This window comes from Oncorhynchus masou, chromosome 9 (assembly GCF_036934945.1).
Source record: "Oncorhynchus masou masou isolate Uvic2021 chromosome 9, UVic_Omas_1.1, whole genome shotgun sequence".
In the NCBI taxonomy this organism is placed as follows: domain Eukaryota; kingdom Metazoa; phylum Chordata; class Actinopteri; order Salmoniformes; family Salmonidae; genus Oncorhynchus; species Oncorhynchus masou.
Window position 1 is genome coordinate 87,206,931 of NC_088220.1, and position 15,000 is coordinate 87,221,930.

The window sequence follows — 15,000 nt, forward strand, 5'->3', positions numbered from 1 at the left end:
GAGTTCCATGTGCTGTCTTGTGTTCTAGTTCTGACCTGCTGAGTTCCATGTGCTGGTCTCGTGTTCTAGTTCTGACCTGCTGAGTTCCATGTGCTGTCTTGTTTTCTAGTTCTGACCTGCTGAGTTCCATGTGCTGTCTTGTTTTCTAGTTCTGACCTGCTGAGTTCCGTGTGCTGGTCTCGTGTTCTAGTTCTGACCTGCTGAGCTCCATGTGCTGGTCTTGTTTTCTAGTTCTGACCTGCTGAGTTCCATGTGCTGGTCTTGTGTTCTAGTTCTGACCTGCTGAGCTCCGTGTGCTGTCTTGTGTTCTAGTTCTGACCTGCTGAGTTCCGTGTGGTGTCTTGTGTTCTAGTTCTGACCTGCTGAGTTCCGTGTGGTGTCTTGTTTTCTAGTTCTGACCTGCTGAGTTCCATGTGCTGGTCTTGTGTTCTAGTTCTGACCTGCTGAGCTCCGTGTGCTGTCTTGTGTTCTAGTTCTGACCTGCTGAGCTCTGTGTGCTGGTCTTGTGTTCTAGTTCTGACCTGCTGAGTTCCGTGTGGTGTCTTGTGTTCTAGTTCTGACCTGCTGAGTTCCGTGTGGTGTCTTGTTTTCTAGTTCTGACCTGCTGAGTTCCATGTGCTGTCTTGTGTTCTAGTTCTGACCTGCTGAGCTCCATGTGCTGGTCTTGTTTTCTAGTTCTGACCTGCTGAGTTCCATGTGCTGTCTTGTGTTCTAGTTCTGACCTGCTGAGCCAAATATCCACATGAAGATAGAAGTTACATCCTTCTCCTCGAATTCACAGCGTGTTTCTAACGTGTTTGTAGCGTAAAGCCTCGCGGAGGAAAGCGTACTTGTAGATTGCTTTATATAATCAAGATCCATTTTTTTTTTACCCTTCAAATGTTTAAGCTAACGAGGGGTGTACTTTTTGCTCTTTTTGTTTTTTCAATCAAGGGGTACAGCTTACCCCTGTGCACCCCACCCCTGTGCACCCCGCCCCTGTGCACCCCCTGAAGTCGAAAGCACTGCCTTCTAGCAGACCGGTATGAATGGTATCGATGTGTGAGTGTAGTTATCTCTCATCCTGCTTGATGTCATGTGTTCATTTTGTATTGTTTATTGTTGTTTTCATGTGTTTGTTAATCCAGGAAGTGGGTTACCACCACCGCAGCCATGAGTTCCCAGAACAGATATGCTAGCAGCATGTGTGAGTATTACAACTCCTGTCTTAAAACCTCTTCAGTGTAAAGTCCCCAAATATTTGGGGACCGTATTATTATGATTTATGCCATTCAGTCTGGTATGAGAACAGGAGCCCCTGTCTGCAAGAGCAGGTTGTCTGCGGAAAGCTGCGTATCTTGGCTATTGATCTGTGCCTTCAAAATCTTTGGTGTGACTTTCTACCATATATGGGCATACAAATATATAAGGGCAGGCCGAGCCGATGACCTAATTCCAAGATGGCTGCTACTGTACCTATGTTCCGGGGGGGGGTTGGTACGAACACATCTAGCGTATTGCCATGTAATCTGATGATGTATGACTTAATGGCAACATCAAATGTCCACTGAGTGACTATATCTTTGCGCATAAAAAATACGACGTTGCCTGCTTACGCGCTGTAGGCATCCATTACGCAGGGGATTGGCTACGATGGCACCTTGATAGTCTTGTAGCCAATGAGATAAGCTTTCCAGGGATATGCAGTTGACCTGGGTGGGACAAAGCAAGGCCTAGAACATTTTATGCGTTTCTACCTGACTCCGAGACAAGACGCACACGCTACATTACATTGTCAACAGATTTCATCCAGATTTCATCGCTTTATTATAAAAGCTTCTCAAGGGGGGTAGAAAAATAATATTATCTACTAAGAATATCGAACAGGAACCGGGCCGACGAAGATTGCGTTCTCGAAGGATTGGATCCACTTTCAGATCTGTAAGTAAATTATTTTCATGGCTTTATAAAGCTAATTTACTATATGTATTTAGTTTATTATAAGTTGTCTGCTTTTTGTGCTTTGGATTTAGTTTACATAGGACGTAATTAACAAGTCATTTCAATGTTATATCATTCCCAAGTAGTTAGTGTCTGTTTCTTCATATTAGTTCACTGTTTTCTCTTCTAAGTTTTATCCTTGTAACTTTGGAGAGGCCACTGAACTCTCATGGCCATTGTTTTATTTGTGTGTGAGTGTGTGTGTGTGTGTGTGTGTGTGTGTGTGTGTGTGTGTGTGTGTGTGTGTGTGTGTGTGTGTGTGTGTGTGTGTGTGTGTGTGTGTGTGTGTGTCTTTCTAACAGCATATCTCTATTCTATTCACCACAGGAGGATGCAGAGGATTTGGATGATGCCTTTTGGGAGCCCCCCCCCTTAGCAAGCGCCCCCCCGCCGGTCAAGGCCTTCACCCCTCCTTAGCAAGCGCCCCCCGCCGGTCAAGGTCTTCACCCCTCCTTAGCAAGCGCCCCCTGGTCAAGGTCTTCACCCCTCCTTAGCAAGCGCCCCCCGGTCAAGGTCTTCACCCCTCCTTAGCAAGCAAGCGTCTTCCCCCGCCGGTCAAGGCCTTCACCCCTCCTTAGCAAGCGCCCCCCTGGTCAAGGCCTTCACCCCCCCTTAGCAAGCGCCCCCCCGGTCAAGGCCTTCTCCCCTCCTTAGCAAGCGCCCCCCGGTCAAGGTCTTCACCCCTCCTTAGCAAGCGCCCCCGGTCAAGGTCTCACCCCCCCCCCCTCCACTGCTATGTCACCCCGTCTGATGGCTCCACATCCACTTTTCATAGACCTCTTGAAAAATAAAATAGGGGCTTGTGGCACCATTCCTCGTAACAGAACCGGTTTCCCCAAGACCAAGGTAAATGACAGGACAAAGACAGCGTAGAGGGGGACCATTCCTCCTTACAGAACCGGTTTCCCCAAGACCAAGGTAAATGACAGGACAAAGACAGCGTAGAGGGGGACCATTCCTCCTTACAGAACCGGTTTCCCCAAGACCAAGGTAAATGACAGGACAAAGACAGTGTAGAGGGGGACCATACGTTGGATCAGGACTAACAAGCTGCTGTTTGTGAAATGGAAAGACACTAGGGAAGTAACCATGCTCAACCACACAGCATAAGGCATTCAATAACAACCATGTCTCAAGGGGGGGGTGAAACATGCCAAAGAGGCACGGGTGAGGAAGAACGTCCCCTTTCCTGTTTCTGTGAAGGACTACAATGCCAGCAAAGGGGGTGTCAACCGATCTGATGCTCTGATAGGCTACTACCAGGTCTTCCACCAGACCAGGAAGTGGCACCACTTTGTGGACATTGCTACAGAAACATGTCTTCATTCTCCACAAACTGATGGAAAAAGCAAAAGGTCAAACCCTTCTCTCCCAGTTGGCCTTCAGAGAGCAACTGGTGTTGGAAATGGCTGAATTTGGGATCCCAAAGCAACCTCACAACCATCACAAGACCCCCCCCCCCCACACACACACAGGTGGAAAAATGATCTTCTTTCTGAAATGTCAGTTCTCTTTTTGTTTCCTGGTCAGAGAGAGACTTGCTTCGAAGACTATCACGACATGCACAAGCTATGGTGAAAGTGATATCTAATCTATACCTGGGATGGAAAACAAACACGAACGCCGTTTTGTAAATAGTTCAGCTTATTTATTTTGTTGTACCTTTTTTTAGTGAAGGACACAGGGTGTAACCGAGTTTGAGTTTGATAAGACGTTTTATATATATATATATATGTATGTATGTGTAATAAATATTTATGAAATAAAACATATGGAATCATGTAGTAACCAAAACAGGTGTTAAACAAATCAAAATATATTTTATATTTGAGAAGACCAAGTCCATATTACGGCAAGAACAGCTCAAATAAGCAAAGAGAAACAACAGTCCATCGTTATTTTAAGAGATGAAGGTCAGCCAATCAGGAACATTACAAGAACTTTGAACATTTCTTCAAGTGCAGTCGCAAAAAACATTGAGCGCTATGATGAAACTGGCTCTCATGAGGACCGCCACATTTAAAGAAGACCCAGAGGTACCTGTCTCTCATGAGGACCGCCACAGGAAAGGAAGACCCAGAGGTACCTGTCTCTCATGAGGACCGCCACAGGAAAGGAAGACCCAGAGGTACCTGTCTCTCATGAGGACCGCCACAGGAAAGGAAGACCCAGAGGTCCCTGTCTCTCATGAGGACCGCCACAGGAAAGGAAGACCCAGAGGTCCCTGTCTCCCATGAGGACCGCTACAGGAAAGGAAGACCCAGAGTTACCTGACTCTCATGAGGACCGCCACAGGAAAGGAAGACCACGAGTTACCTGTCTCTCGTGAGGACCGCCACAGGAAAGAAAGACCCAGAGTGGTATTCCATATGTGGTATTTCATAGTTTTGATGTCAATACATTGGATATGATCGGCTAAACGTTCAGTTGAATATCCCCTGTATGTCCCCCGACACCACTACAATGTTTGAGAGCTGTTGGTGGTCTACGAGTTTTAGTTTTTATAGTGAACAATACTTTTTAGGCACATCCAGTTGGCAAAAACAGGGACACTTTGAAATGTCCCGTGACCAAATCTGACACTTACTTCTAGTTGTAAGGTCTAACATTTTTATTTCTCCTCATTTATTCCTGATATTGTTCACATGTTGTGGAAGCCATCTGATGTGTTTCCAGTTCTGGTCATCAATAATTAACTTATAACCTGTCAATGAAAGATTTCTTTTTTTAAAGTGTTATTTTGTGTGTGTTTGATCTTGTGTATTCTTAACTATTAATTATTATTAAATAACAGCCACTTAGATATTTTCACAGACCAGAAATAAATAATTTTCATAATAAATAATCAGATGCCTGTGGCAAGCTTGATTTAAAAACATGTTTTAAACTATATTATGTATTTGATCACTAAAATGTATAACTTTTACATTACCATGTAGTTTACCAATAAAATGATCTGACGGGGATGTGGACATACTCGGTATACAAATCCCAAAAGAAAGAAATGATCTCACTCCAATACATTTGAAAAGAAAGTTAGTAAAAATGGATAAGCTCTTGCTACCATGGAAAGGAAACAACCTGTCTATTTGCGGAAAAATCACCCTGATTGACTCTCGTCATTCCCCAGTTTACCTATTTTCTTATTGCCTTCCCTGCACCTAGCGACCTGTTTTTAAATTATATGAGCAAAAAGTATTCAATTGTATGTCACGATCGTTGTAAAAATAAGTGGACCACGGCGCAGCGTAAGTAGAGTTCCACATTTTATTAATAGCGAAGCTTCCAAAAACATCTATTACGAACGTGCAAATACGTCGCGCACATGGCCACTAACACGAAACAAAACAATATCCCACATCGCAGGTGGGAGAAATGACACACTAAGTATGATCCCCAATTAGAGGCAACGATGATCAGCTGCCTCCAGTTGGGAACTATACACACACGCACCAACATAGAACTATAATAACTAGAAGAGAAAAAAACTAGTCACGCCCTGACCTATTACACCATAGAGAACCCCGAGGGCTCTCTATGGGCAGGGCGTGACATTTTATTTGTAATGGCAAGCCAGACAAATTTAAAAGGGCCTATTTATATAATGAATGTGAATTCAGAGGGCAGAAATGAATACATATTAAAGGTGTCTGACAAGTTATACTTAAATCTGAACTGGTTCTCTAGCAGATTAGTAAGAAAGTCTCACCCCATCTTCAAGAATTGGCTTTTCCCCTTTTCACATTACAACCTTTCACTTTCGGTTATTTGAAAAATAAATTATCTCCAAAATATCGCTATTTTTTTAAAACAAGTCATAGAAAGTTGGTGTTTAATCCACCAGAAAAGACAGAACAAATAATACAACAAATATTGTGGTTAAACTCAAATATACTCATCGATAAAAAAATAAAAACAATAGTTTTGAAAAAAAAGTAAAAAAAAAAAAAAAAAGTATAATCTTTGTAAGTGATATCATAACTCCACCAGTCCTATTTATGTCACACATGCAGCTAACACAGACATATGGAGATGTCTGCTCTACCCAAAATTACAACCAACTAATTGCAGATTTACCGTAAAAATGGAAAGGGCACGTGGAATGGGGGAAAAGTAAGGACCTTGTCTGTTGGCCCTGCATTAAAGACCAACATATGTTAAAGAAAATTGTGATAAATAAAAATATATACCAGTTTCATTTAAAGGACCAAAAAATTGACAGCTGTGACATATAAATTGCAAAATAGTTGGGAAGAGATTTTCGATGAACCGATTCCATGGCACATGGTTTATGAATTGACATGTAATTTTCAGCTCCTCCTAATATTAAAAACAGTCAAGTACATTCTCGCTGTCGCCCACACGCACTTTAAACAATTTTTAATACTTCTGACAGCCAAATTCTAACTCCATCCATAACTTTTGGACTTTTAAACATTCCCAGAAGGCATAGCTTGTTATAACCTACTGCAGGCCTAATAGACTCTCCAACCTTTACAAAATGATAGTCTAATAGTTCGGCTACTGTAGGTGTGGAAAAGAAATCCCGCCCAATTTGCAATGTATTAAGTACTCTACATTTTACACTTTCTAACGACAAAACCTCATGCAACCGCAAAATGTCGGATAACGCATATACTGTACAGTATTTATTCATCAACATCTTTATGCTTTCCGTTAATAATAATTCAAAATCCAGATGTTTTATTTCAACTATCAGCAGGACAATAGACTCTTTCCGAAGTTTAGGGACTTTAAATATATATTAATGGATCCATAACGAATTACTGTGGAAATGAATATCCCTGAATGACATAGCATGGAGACTGGTCTTGATAAATCAATCAGATTTTGGGGGGGGAAATGTTAGGATTATTTTGTTCTTCACTCGTCGTCACTCGTCGTCTACTCCTGACCGGTTACATTGTACAGAGAAATATTCTTCTCTCTATTTTTTGTTTTTCTTGGAAGAGAAACATCGTAACATTAATCAAATTTAGCTACATTTTTTAAAATCCATCCCATATACTATTCTTACAAAAAAAAACATGTTTTCTCCAGTACAGTCAATATTTGATAACAGTCAAATACTTCTCAAAGATGCCCTCTGGTGGTCTAACTAGCATTAATGGCAGCAATGGCTGACACTTGCCGTAGAGTTCTGCGACAGCCAGCAAGCTGTGCTGCGGTACGACACAACTTTTAAAGGGAGATCCACCTTCCACAACCACTGTGTTAGCTATGGCAGTAACACACTATGTGAGTACAACATCTTGAAGGGATACTTCGGGATTTTGATGGTTTCGCGAGCCAACGCTAACTTGCGTTAGTACAATGACATGCTAGCAGTTACCTTAGACTTCCAGTCATTGCGCTAACGCTAGTTAGCAACTTCTTTTCAACCGACATGCATAGATATATAAATGGTTCCTATGAGTTCATCTGTCTAGACAAAGGGGATTATCTGACTCTGGGTCAGTAGATAAAGGGCTTCATCTGACTCTGGGTCAGTAGATAAAGGGCTTCATCTGACTCTGGGTCAGTAGATAAAGGGCTTCATCTGACTCTGGGTCAGTAGATAAAGGGCTTCATCTGACTCTGGGTCAGTAGATAAAGGGCTTCATCTGACTCTGGGTCAGTAGATAAAGGGCTTCATCTGACTCTGGGTCAGTAGATAAAGGGGATTATCTGACTCTGGGTCAGTAGATAAAGGGCTTCATCTGACTCTGGGTCAGTAGATAAAGGGCTTCATCTGACTCTGGGTCAGTAGATAAAGGGCCTCATCTGGGCCTCATCTGACTCTGGGTCAGTAGATAAAGGGCCTCATCTGACTCTGGGTCAGTAGATAAAGGGCCTCATCTGACTCTGGGTCAGTAGATAAAGGGCTTCATCTGACTCTGGGTCAGTAGATAAAGGGCTTCATCTGACTCTGGGTCAGTAGATAAAGGGCTTCATCTGACTCTGGGTCAGTAGATAAAGGGCTTCATCTGACTCTGGGTCAGTAGATAAAGGGCTTCATCTGACTCTGGGTCAGTAGATAAAGGGCTTCATCTGACTCTGGGTCAGTAGATAAAGGGCCTCATCTGGGCCTCATCTGACTCTGGGTCAGTAGATAAAGGGCCTCATCTGACTCTGGGTCAGTAGATAAAGGGCTTCATCTGACTCTGGGTCAGTAGATAAAGGGCTTCATCTGACTCTGGGTCAGTAGATAAAGGGCTTCATCTGACTCTGGGTCAGTAGATAAAGGACCTCATCTGACTCTGGGTCAGTAGATAAAGGACCTCATCTGACTCTGGGTCAGTAGATAAAGGGCCTCATCTGACTCTGGGTCAGTAGATAAAGGAGACCATCTGACTCTGGGTCAGTAGATAAAGGGCTTCATCTGACTCTGGGTCAGTAGATAAAGGACCTCATCTGACTGGGTCAGTAGATAAAGGGCTTCATCTGACTCTGGGTCAGTAGATAAAGGGCTTCATCTGACTCTGGGTCAGTAGATAAAGGGCTTCATCTGACTCTGGGTCAGTAGATAAAGGGCTTCATCTGACTCTGGGTCAGTAGATAAAGGGCCTCATCTGACTCTGGGTCAGTAGATAAAGGGCTTCATCTGACTCTGGGTCAGTACATAAAGGGCTTCATCTGACTCTGGGTCAGTAGATAAAGGACCTCATCTGACTGGGTCAGTAGATAAAGGGCTTCATCTGACTCTGGGTCAGTAGATAAAGGGCTTCATCTGACTCTGGGTCAGTAGATAAAGGGCTTCATCTGACTCTGGGTCAGTAGATAAAGGGCTTCATCTGACTCTGGGTCAGTAGATAAATAACATAACAGCTGTGTAAGCTCTAGTAGGATCAGGAGTTTAACGTGACCTGAACTTCCTCTATAACAGGTCAGGTTATGTCCTCAGCTCCAAGTATTCTATTCTGAAGACACTTAAAATATATCTAGCTTGTCCTACTCTATATTTAAGCAGTAGTTGCTTCTCCTAATGTGTGTGTGTGTGTGTGCGTGTGTGTGCGTGTGTGTGTGTGTGTGTGTGTGTGTGTGTGTGTGTGTGTGTGTGTGTGTGTGTGTGTGTGTGTGTGTGGGACCATGCAGTCCAGACGATGGACGAGGACCTGAATGCATCTCTGGCCCAGGCTGATGAGTTATCCAGAGAGTTTACGTCTCTGTTGCAGGAGGTCTCCCCCAGCACACAGTCTGTCTCTCAGGTACACACACACACACGCGCACACACACACACACACAGCTCAGCTATTCAGACCCAGAGCTCAGTAACAATGCTGTGTATGTTCTCCTCCTCGTCACCCTACAGACTACATCTGATGCTGTGATCCCCAGAGAAAAGCCCCAGCCCTCAACGTCAGAGAGACAGACAGGAGGAGGCTTCAGCTCCCTCCCCTACTCCCCCATCTCTACCCTCCCCTACTCCCCCAGCTCCAGCTCTCTCCCCTACTCCAGCTCCAGCTCTACCCTCCCCTACTCCCCCAGCTCCAGCTCTCTCCCCTACACCAGCTCTACCCTCCCCTACTCCCCCATCTCCAGCTCTACCCTCCCCTACTCCCCCAGCTCCAGCTCTCTCCCCTACTCCAGCTCCAGCTCTACCCTCCCCTACTCCCCCATCTCCAGCTCTACCCTCCCCTACTCCCCCAGCTCCAGCTCTACCCTCCCCTACTCCCCCAGCTCCAGCTCTCTCCCCTACTCCCCCAGCTCCAACCTGGATTCCATGTTCTCCAGCAGTAAGGTGATGCCCTCCTCCTACGGTCAGCTGACCCCTCCCAACCAATCACCTCGTACCCAGCGTCGTGCGTCTCCTTCTCCGTCTCGCCGAATGACCTATGACCGCAGCCCGCGAGGATCAATCAGCTATATTGATTCAAACCACTCCCCTCCTTCCCCTGCTCCTGGCTACGATCAATCACATCGGGGGAGGGTACAACCCTCACACTCCAATCTGCTATCCCCGTATGACTCTGCTACGATGGGTCGGACATCCCCACGCCTGGGCCGAAGCCACTCCCCTTGCAAGTTCAGCCAACCAGCAGCATCCAGCACCCTGCCACGGAACTTTGTGTCTTTCAGCCAATCTGGTGAGTGTCCTACTGTAGCTACGGTGCATTCGGAAAGTATTCAGACCCCTTGACTTTTTCCACATTTTGATACGTTACAGCCTTGTTCTAAAATTGATAAAACATTTTTTTCCCCTCATCAATCTACACACAATATCCCATAATAACAAAGCGAAAACAGTTTTTTTTCTGCAAATGTATAAAAAAAATATATAAACAGAAATACGTTATTTACATGAGTATTCAAGACCCTTAGTTATGAGACTAGAAATTGAGCTCAGGTGCATCCTGTTTCCATTGATCATCCTTGAGATGTTTTTACAACTTGATTGGGGTCCACCTGTGGTAAATTCAATGGATTGGACATGATTTGGAAAGGCACACGCCAGTCTATATAAGGTCCCACAGTTGTCAGTGCATGTCAGAGCAAAAACCAAGCCATGAGGTCGAGGGAATGCTGAGACAGCATTGTGAAGAGGCACAGATCTGGGGAAGGGTACCAAAAAATGTCTGCAGCATTGAAGGTCCCCAAGAACACAGTGGCCTCCAACATTCTTAAATGGAAGAAGTTTGGAACCACCAAGACATTTCCTAGAGGTGGCCCCACAGCCAAACTGAGCAATCGGGGGAGAAGGGCCTTGGTAAGGGAGGTGACCCAGAACCCGATGGTCACTCGGACAGAGCTCCAGAGTTCCTCTGTGGAGATAGGAGGACCTTCCAGAAGGACAACCTTCCATCTCTGCAGCACTCCACCAATCAGGCCTTTATAGTAGAGTGGCCAGCGACCCTAAGCACAACGACCCTAAGCACACAGACAAGACAACGCAGGAGTGGCTTTGGGACAAGTCTCTGAATGTCGAGTAGCCCAGCCAGAGCCCGGACTTGAACCTGATCTAACATCTCTGGAGAGACCTGAAAATAGCTGTGCAGCGACGCTCCCCATCCAACCTGACAGAGCTTGAGAGGAGCTGCAGAGAAGAATGGGAGAAACTCCCCAAATACAGGTGTGCCAAGCCTGTAGCGTCGTACCCAAGAAGACTCAAAGCTGTAATCGCTACCAAAGGTACTTCAACAAAGTACTGAGTAAAGGGTCTGAATACTTATTGACATTTTATTTGCAAAAATGTTTTAAAGTGTTTTCTTTGTCATATTTGGGTATTGTGATGTCATATAGGGGTATTGTGATGTCATATAGGGGTATTGTGATGTCATATTGGGGTATTGTGTGTAGATTGAGTGGAAAAAAACTGTTAATGTATTGTAGAATAAGGCTGTAATGTAGCAATGTGGAAAAAGTCAAGAGGTCTGAATACTTTCCAAATGTCCAGTGTAGTACTATGTTTAAGGACCAGTGTAGTACTATGTTTAAGGACCAGTGTAGTACTATGTTTAAGGACCAGTGTAGTACTATATTTAAGGACCTGTGTAGTACTATGTTTAAGGACCTGTGTAGTACTATGTTTAAGGACCTGTGTAGTACTATGTTTAAGGACCAGTGTAGTACTATATTTAAGGACCTGTGTAGTACTATATTTAAGGACCTGTGTAGTACTATATTTAAGGGCCTGTGTAGTAATATATTTAAGGGCCTGTGTAGTAATATATTTAAGGGCCTGTGTAGTAATATATTTAAGGGCCAGTGTAGTAATATATTTAAGGGCCAGTGTAGTAATATATTTAAGGGCCAGTGTAGTAATATATTTAAGGGCCAGTGTAGTACTATGTTTAAGGGACTGTGTAGTACAATGTTTAAGGACCAGTGTAGTACTATATTTAAGGGCCTGTGTAGTACTATGTTTAAGGGACTGTGTAGTACTATGTTTAAGGACCAGTGTAGTACAATGTTTTAGTCAAATGTGATTTTCCTGTGTTTATATTTATTTTTTATTTATTTTTATTTTACCTTTATTTTACTAGGCAAGTCAGTTAAGAACAAATTCTTATTTTCAATGATGGCCTAGGAACAGTGGGTTAACTGCCTGTTCAGGGGCAGAACGACAGATTTGTACCTTATCAGCTCGGGGATTTGAACTTGCAACCTTTCGGTTACTAGTCCAACGCTCTAACCACTAGGCTACAGTTAGTTACCAGTCAAACGTTTGGACACAACTACTCATTCAAGAGTTTTTTTCTTTATTTTTTTACGATTTTCTACATTGTAGAATAATCGCGAAGACATCAAAAATATGAAATACCACATATTGTCATGTAGTAACCAAAAAAAGTGTTAAAACAAAAAAATATTAAAAGTAGCCACCCTTTGCCTTGATGACTCTTTTGCACACTCTTGGCATTCTCTCAACCAGCTTCACCTGGAATGCTTTTCCAACAGTCTTGAAGGAGTTCCCACATATGCTGAGCACTTGTTAGCTGGTTTTCCTTCACTCTGCGGTCCAACTCATCCCAAACCATCTCAATTAGTTTGAGGTCAGGTGATTGTGGAGGCCAGGTCATCTGAAGCAGCACTCCATCACTCTCCTTCTTGGTCAAATAGCCCTTACACAGCCTGGAGTTGTGTTTTGGGTCATTGTCCTGTTGAAAAACAAATGATAATCCCACTAAGAGCAAACCAGATGGGATGGTGTATCACTGCAGAGTTCTGTGGTAGCCATGTTGGTTAAATGTGCCTTGAATTCCAAATATATCACTGACAGTGTCACCAGTGAAGCACCCCCACACCATCACACCTCTTCCTCCATGCTTCACGGTGGGAACCACACATTCTGAGGTCATCTGTTCAACTACTCTGCATCTCACAAAGACACAGCGGTTGGAACCAAAAATCTTACATTTGGACTCATCAGACCAAAGGACAGATTTACACCGGTCTAATGTCCATTGCTCGTGTTTCTTGGCCCAAGCAAGTCTCTTCTTATTGGTGTCCTTTAGTAGTGGTTTCTTTGCAGCAATTGGACCATGAAGGCCCGATTCACACAGTCTCCTCTGAACAGTAGATGTTGAGATGTCTTTTATTTGAACTCTGTGAAGCATTTATTTGGGCTGCAATCTGTGGCTGGTAACTCTAATGAACTTATTCTCTGCAGCAGAGGTACCTCTGGGTCTTTCTTTCCTGTGCCGGTCCTCATGAGAGACAGTTTCATCATAGCGCTTGATGGTTTTTGCGACTGCACTTGAAGAATCTTTCAGAGTTCTAGACATTTTCCTGGATTGACTGACCTTCATGTCTTAAAGTAATGATGGACTGTCGTTTCTCTTTGCTTATTTGAGCTGTTCTTGCCATAATATGTACTTGGTGCCTTACCAAATAGAGCTATCTTCTGTATACCACCTATCCCTTGTTACAACACAACTGATTGGCTCAAACACATTCAGAAGGAAAGAAATTCCACAATTTAACTTTTAACAAGGCACACCTGTTAATTTAAATTAATTTCAAAGGAGTTCAACCTCACGAAGCTGGTTGAGAGAATGTCGAGATGCCAATAGTGTGTAAAGATGTCATCAAGGCAAAGTATGGCTACTTTGAATAATTTGTTTAACACTTTTTTTGGTTACTGCATGATTCCATATGTGTTATTTCATAGGTTTGATGTCTTCACTATTATACTACAATGTAGAAAATAGTAAAAATAAAGAAAAACCCTTGAATGAGAAGGTGTGTCCAAACTATTGACTGGAACTGTACATATAAGACATACATACACAGTGTATATTTATACATACAGTGTATATTTATACATACAGTGTATATTTATACATACAGTATATATTTATACATACAGTGTATATTTATACATACAGTATATATTTATACATAGTGTATATTTATAGATACATACAGTATATATTTATACATAGTGTATATTTATAGATACATACAGTATATATTTATACATACATACATACAGTGTATATTTATACATACAGTATATATTTATACAGTATATATTTATAGAAACATACATACATACAGTGAATATTTATACATACAGTATATATTTATAGAAACATACATACAGTGTATATTTATACATACTGTGTATATTTATACATACAGTATATATTTATACATACAGTATATATTTATAGAAACATACATACATACAGTGTATATTTATACATACAGTGTATATTTATACATAAATACAGTGTATATTTATAGAAACATACATACATACAGTGTATATTTATACATACAGTATATATTTATACATACATACAGTATATATTTATAGAAACATACATACATACAGTGTATATTTATACATACAGTATATATTTATATAAACATACATACATACAGTGTATATTTATACATACAGTGTATATTTATACATAAATACAGTGTATATTTATAGAAACATACATACATACAGTGTATATTTATACATACAGTATATATTTATACATACATAGTGTATATTTATACATGCATGCAGTATATATTTATACATACATACATACAGTGTATATTTATACATACATACATACATACATACAGTATATATTTATACATTTTTACACACTACGAGACTCTTTAGTATGTGCCACTACATTGACTCCATGTGCCACTACATTGACTCCATGTGCCACTACATGGACTCCATGTGCCACTACATTGACTCCATGTGCCACTACATTGACTCCATGTGCCACTACATTGACTCCATGTGCCACTACATTGACTCCATGTGCCACTACATTGACTCCATGTGCCACTACATTGACTCCATGTGCCACTACATGGACTCCATGTGCCACTACATGGACTCCATGTGCCACTACATGGACTCCATGTGCCACTACATGGACTCCATGTGCCACTACATGGACTCCATGTGCCACTACATGGACTCCATGTGCCACTACATGGACTCCATGTGCCACTACATGGACTCCATGTGCCACTACATGGACTCCATGTGCCACTACATGGACTCCATGTGCCACTACATGGACTCCATGTGCCACTACATTGACTCTTTAGTACGTG

The 15,000-nt window shown here is 42.4% G+C and overlaps 1 protein-coding gene across 1 annotated transcript in view; it reads left to right on the forward strand.

Annotated features, from left to right (window-relative positions):
* Nucleotides 1-3,448: 3,448 nt before the first annotated feature.
* ppp1r13l (protein phosphatase 1, regulatory subunit 13 like) overlaps nucleotides 3,449-15,000 on the forward strand; it is a 24,987-nt gene continuing 13,435 nt past the window's right edge. Inside the window, 3 exon segments of the mRNA XM_064975362.1 lie at nucleotides 3,449-7,239; nucleotides 9,076-9,188; nucleotides 9,293-10,067. Of these exon segments, the coding sequence (XP_064831434.1) occupies nucleotides 9,084-9,188; nucleotides 9,293-10,067 (880 nt within the window). The 5' untranslated portion in view covers nucleotides 3,449-7,239; nucleotides 9,076-9,083.